The sequence below is a fragment of the Sordaria macrospora genome, chromosome 2 (assembly GCF_033870435.1).
Source record: "Sordaria macrospora chromosome 2, complete sequence".
In the NCBI taxonomy this organism is placed as follows: domain Eukaryota; kingdom Fungi; phylum Ascomycota; class Sordariomycetes; order Sordariales; family Sordariaceae; genus Sordaria; species Sordaria macrospora.
Window position 1 is genome coordinate 4000844 of NC_089372.1, and position 6000 is coordinate 4006843.

Below are 6000 nucleotides of genomic sequence, written 5' to 3' on the forward strand. Positions count from 1 at the left end.
GGCGGAATGCCCTGAACTTGGAGAGACACAGCATGAGCAAGTGCTGTGTGAGCGTGATGTGATTGATCTCGAGTGACGGTAATCACTCCGCAAAGTGTGACTGACTGGGTTTACCTGAGGCTGCGTGGGAGTCAGTCAGTGGGTGTACGAGACCGCAGATGAAAGGGAGTTTGTAGCACTCTGAAAGGCTCCGTCACTTATTGCGCAGATATACGCCCTATTTTGGCCATACAAACACAGCTGGATTGTTCTGAGAAGTAATGCTCATTGTGATATTTGGAGTGGTATCGATCGAACGTTTGAAAATGCGCAACAAGAACCGAAGACAAATGACAAACGAAATCCCTTCAGAGTATATATCATGCAGTGGTGAAGCCAAATCGCCGCCCGCAACAGAAATACATGAAAATTGTACATGGCCGTGTATGTGTGTATGTACGGATATAGAGAAATAGAGTTCTTGGCTGAGGAACACACAACCGCAAAGAAAAAGGTATTTTGACCCCCCAACAAAAATCAAACTGCCGCCGCCGTCTTGGAGACATACAGACTCCTTTTTGCTCCCCATGCCTTCTCGGGTCCTCTTTTGATGCCAGGCGCATCCCGTCAACCGGGCAGTGCGTTGTTTCCAGGCAGGTCACTGACATGTTGAAAATGCCGAGCTGCAAACCTTCCACAGTGTCGTCAAGTAGCCCACCTTGAACGGGGCTAAGACACCAATATCCACCACTGTTTTGACATAACCCCTTTTCAAGCTTGACTTCCAAGCAAATGTTACCATTTATTACGCCATCATCTCCTCGTTATCATCAGGGAAATAGCACGCTAGAACATGCCCTTGAACGCAACCAAGAGCCTGGTATTTCCGTCATGGATCCAACCTCGTTTCCTCTCCTTATGTGGCATTCCAAGCATAGTGGTTATTGCCATACACGCCTGGCACGGCTGCACCCGAGTGCGGAGGCTGCGAGTGCGGCTCGGTCTTCACACCTGTAGGAAAGGAGTAGGACCTATCACCCCCGTTGGAGTACGACGAAGTCTGCCCCTCGCCCGCAGTGCTGGTCCAGGACTGAGATGGGGGAAAATAATCACGCGGTGGAGCCGCACTTGTAGGCGCAGACGACGGCGCAGAAGCACCTCCTTCTTGAGATGGTGTTCCGTACGCGCCAGACGGCGCCCCACCTGCTCCCGCTCCTGCACCTGATGTAGACGGATGATGTTGAGATTGGGGGCTAATATCGCTCGAGTTGTTGCCAAGGTAGGAAGGGGGGCCATAACGGTACTCCCCCGAGGCCGTCTCGTTCGTGAGGGAGCCATGGCTACCATGACGAGGGCTCTTTGAAGGGCGGGGGTTGCTGTCCACATAGCGCGGCACGTTAAGGGAGCTGTCCGCTGTGCTCGGCAACGAAAGATGCGGCGGAGGTGCCGATGCGTAACTTGCATATTGTGTTCGGATTGGGGCCGACGGTTGTTGATCTTGGGCTACCATAGACAGTTGCATAGAAGGCATAGAGGTCTGCTGGATAGGCATTTCTTGAGGCTCGGCCGTGTAGCTGGGCGCTCCAGAGAGTGGCATTTTAGGATAGGGCTCGGGGCCGGCCATGGATGTTGTCGGGTAAGAGGTCGACCCTGGGTTGTGTGGCATCGACACTTGACTAGATGGGTTCCAACTTGTGGGGTAAGAACTGCTGACCTTTGTTAGCATCGCGTATCGTTTCCTTCTTTCGAGTCAGGGTCCTAGCGAAGATGATATCACTAATTTGACTTACTTCGAACGCATTTGCATAGGACTCTGGGGCATCTGCTTCGCAGACGTGAACGTAAACGCTGTTCTGGGCAAGTCCATGCTTGAGACACGGGGTCTCGAATCATAGGAAGGCTTGTTGAGCGCGACAGCTTGCGCGACGATTGAGTGACCAGTTTCCACTAGCGTCTGTCCTCTTGAACCAGCGCTAGATCCCAACAGCGGGATCTCCTTTCTTGCCTGGAAGTTCCGCGGGCTTCTTCCTCGGACAACAATCGGCGCAGTGGTAAGCTCTGAAAGCACGAGCTTCGTGCCATTCGCCAGGGTTCCGTGCAGCTTCAAGTGTAGAACAAAGTGTTGCTGGAGTTCCTTCCGTCTACCATTGTTGGCCGTTGCACTAGGAAGAAACTCGTTAGCTTATTGAACATATCGAGGTCTTGAGAGAGTGGTAATTTTGACGAGGTGCTTACATCCTAAATTGAAGTCGACGCCACCCGATAGGGTAAATAGCGTAGTGATCTCCGCCATTGTCTTCCTCCTCGTCTGACCAAGGAATCAAAGGAAGTGACGGAGGTTCTTGATCGGGAGCTTGGTTGACCTCTGGTGAGTTGGGTGGGGGCGTCTTCCAGGGAATGACGATCAAGCGCACAGGGTGGCCGTCGACGGATTCGATTGCCGAGATAGTGACTTCCATGTTCTTGATCTGGCTGGTCTCGCCTGTTTCTGTCATGACGGAGAGCGGTATTTGGGGAAAGCAGATATTGCCGCTAATTTGGAACAAGTTGCGGCGGTAGCAAGTCAACTCGGCGTTCAAAACATTGCCGTCGCCAGGCGAAGGAAATTCCGACAGGAAGAACATGCCGTGAAGTTGAGCTTCGATTTCAATTTCGTGAATCCGCCCTTTGTGGTCGACAATAGTGTGTTTGTCGCCAACCTTCTTGAATGAGAGCAACTTCTGGTCGTGATTCATGGCTGGCTTATAGTCATCGCGGAGATCTTGGACCATTTCCGTGTATGGGGCTTGGTCGACCTGGGAGTAGCTGCGCTTCATGCCTGTGGTGATGCTCGGGATGTTCATCAATGAAGGGTGCGGGTATCTCTCGTAGCCATCACCCTCCTCCTGAGCAGGCCGTCCATGATGGTATGGTGCGTTGTGGTAGTCCATTGTGTGCTGACGACTGCGAGGGCGTACGAGATGTGAAGATGCCGTCGATCCTACTGGCACCGAAGACTCTTGAGTGTTATACCGACCAGTAGACATCTGCACCGGGTTTCCGTAGTTGGGCCAGATGCTTCCGTGCTGAGTCTCAGCTCTCAACTCTGCCATACTGACCGTGTATGTTGCTGTCGTTGACATGGGCAGTAGTCACTCCTCCAAAGGTTGCCCGGAGGTTTCCTTAGCAGAAAAATCCTTCGAGTCGCCTAGGCTGAAGGAAAGTTTTGCCTCGTAGTCTGTACTCCTCCGCGTGCGTTGTGGGGCAAAAGAGTAGAGCACCAAAGTAGATGCTGGGAAGAGAAATCGAAAGAGACGCCGTCTTGGTTGATTTAGGAATAAAGAAGAAACGACAGGAAGATCGGATAACGAAAGAGTGAAGTCGTAGAGGAGCGCGGTGGTGTACATATGTATGTACTTGTATCAAGCCAACAGTGCCACCAATGGTCATTATGAGAGGAGGGTTAACTTCGGCACTGTCCCGGGAGCTACAGGGGGTACGGACAAGACCAAGTCAAAGTTAGCGCCTTTTATGAGGGTGGGTTGGTAGGGGATTGTTTCTAACACTCTCGCACTTGCAGAAACGATCCAACCGTACAGGGAAGGAGGTTGAGGGAAAACGAGACGATCTGGCAGGCAGGGCCGCGACCCTTGCTAGTCAAGATGGGGTATGATATCAAGAGCTAACGGCCCCATTTAGCCCACAGAAAAGAGTTCAAGCTCAGGATTGACCACATTCGTCTGATTCTTCATAGCAGACAGTGTTATGTTCTGGGTCCTATGCATTGGGAAATGAGCCCCAAAGCTCTTATTATGCCGGACACACCCAGGACACAGACTGTTGCTGATGACGGAGCCCATGAATGACCTCGGCACCGTATCCGACGTAAGGAGAGTAAATGAAAAGGACGAGGTAGTCTGACCCTTGATATCATGAAGAGTGATGCTTGGGTATTGATGGTCTTGATCCTCCTGACGCAAAGAATTTGTCAGGCAGTGAATTCAAGCTACTGTACGTAGCTAGTGTACACCACTCGGGCAACTGCCATTCCCGTCCCCTTCATGCCCCTTCTACCTACCCCTCCGCTCTGCCGGACGGGGAAGAAGGAAGGACCAACAACAGGAACACTAGTCTCGAGGTTTGGCTGCTCTAAACACGGTAGAGGGCCTTTGGAACCTGGACTAGCTCAAAGAGGAACAGGCCTCGTAGCTACATAACGACATGGGGGTGTAGAATTGAGCGACGCTGAAGGAACATCTGGCCAAACAGCCCATGCGATCAGAGAAGAGGATGAACAGGTGTGAGTGCACTTTCGCCCGTCTCCGGCTCGTCACCCAGAGGAACCGCCAACCCTCATCGCCGCCCCTCGGCCCGTCTCCACTGGCTTCACACAGAGTCCCTCTAACCAATCCAGGCTCAAGCTGGTAACAATGGCCCAGTCAAAAGATTGTGTAAGTGATGGCCCGGGGCGAATGGTTTTGGCAACACATAATCCTCCGAACGTCTTTGGGCAGAGGTGAGTTAAGAGGCCCGCAATTTCTAGAAGACCGTTGGGCAAGAAACGCGCATGCTACTAGAGGATCCCCTCTTTCTGTGGTTTCCAAGCAGAGCGGATTGAGTTGAATGACTGATTGTGAGGGGGCACGGGGGGAAGGGCTCAAGGAGTCAAGAGGCAGACCTGGCAGAGAAAATTTTGGTTCGTGAGATTGTCATTTGACCAGGGTCCACGGCGGAGTGTTTGGAGGGGCCAATACGGCCCCTCTCCCAGTTCCTCCCAGCAACCCAGACCCCCAGCATCTTTGGCCCAGCACGCTCGGCTGGCGAAAGAGGACAGAAATTTTATTGGAACCCCTGCTTCCAGTCTGACCTTTTTCCTATCGCAGAACCTTGTTAGCCAGCTTGGCCAGGTCGAGCACCGAATAACAGCACGGCCGCGATCCAAAGGAGGCATAGAGACAAGCAATATCAACGGTCGTTATATATGAGCTTTGACCAAAACTGTGGATGCATCATCTCATCCTCAGAAGTGGACTGGTGGTTCCAGATGAACCCAAATTTGTACACTGCACTGGCGTGAAGCGGGTTGGAGACCTGCTCCTGTTCCTGACAAGCTGTCGACGGAGCCGAGGCCAGATGAGGATATGGGGGCCGGCCGTGCTATCATAATGTGAAGCAGGACCGCGGCAGCCGAAACACCCTTTCTGTCTTGCACAGCCTTCCCAGCGGGTCTACGGGCCACTCCGTATCTCAAGGGGGGAGGAAACACAGAGGCCCTGTATGTGATTCGTTTGACACTATCGACGTGAAGAAGGAACAAAAAGGGCCAGGGCATGGGTGATAAATCGGACCATGAAGCACAATTGAAAGACCTCCAACATAACCAGCCGGATGTTTTGGGCTTTCGTTGCCTTGCGCGGTAAGGAGCACCGCTGCTTTCATTTGTCGTTCTCTTTCATGCTGACGTCTTTGACCATTGCATCTTTTCGTGAAGAAGCCCAATTTGTGGCTCTGGAACACAGGTTCGACTGAATGGCAACTGGATGGCGGCCGAGCGAGCTTGTTCTTCGTCCTGCTTCCTCGAATCCCTCGTGTTGTGCGACTGGTGGCCGAAAGGTACGGGTAAAATACCCTGATGTGTTCGAGTCTCGGCAGAGTAACCTGACAAGGCACTTGAACGGTCGCGGCCTTCCTCTTGATGGGTGGGCCGATCTGGCAAGGACTGGGGAAGTAAGGTACTGTCAGTGTACATCCAGCATAGTGCGGTTCTGGCTGCGGTTCGGTTCGCAGGGAAGTGAAATGCGGAGGTAGGGAAAATGGCGCCGCTTGACGACATTCCCGAAAGGGGCGGTAGGGGTAGGGGTGTTCAAGGCTTCAGGGTTGGGGTGATGGGGGCCCGGTAGGGTTGTGCCTGGACCAGGGGGTAAGAGGGGCCGAAGGGGGGTGTCCGTGATGGAGCAGGTAGCTTTTTCGTCGGCATGTACTGCGAAAGTAGCCCTCCAACGCAAGGACGGCGTCGACGGGACGAGACGTGCCATTCAGTGT

The 6000-nt window shown here is 53.0% G+C and overlaps 1 protein-coding gene across 1 annotated transcript; it reads right to left on the reverse strand.

Annotated features, from left to right (window-relative positions):
* Positions 1-223: 223 nt before the first annotated feature.
* Positions 224-3606, reverse strand: SMAC4_02578 (uncharacterized protein). Its single transcript, XM_024655479.2, has 3 exons — positions 2215-3606; positions 1770-2141; positions 224-1685 (listed from the first exon to the last, which is right to left on the reverse strand). The coding sequence occupies exons 1-3, from the start codon at positions 3099-3101 to the stop codon at positions 896-898; spliced, it is 2049 nt and encodes a 682-aa protein (XP_024511362.1). The 5' UTR covers positions 3102-3606; the 3' UTR covers positions 224-895.
* Between the last annotated feature and the right edge of the window lie 2394 nt (positions 3607-6000).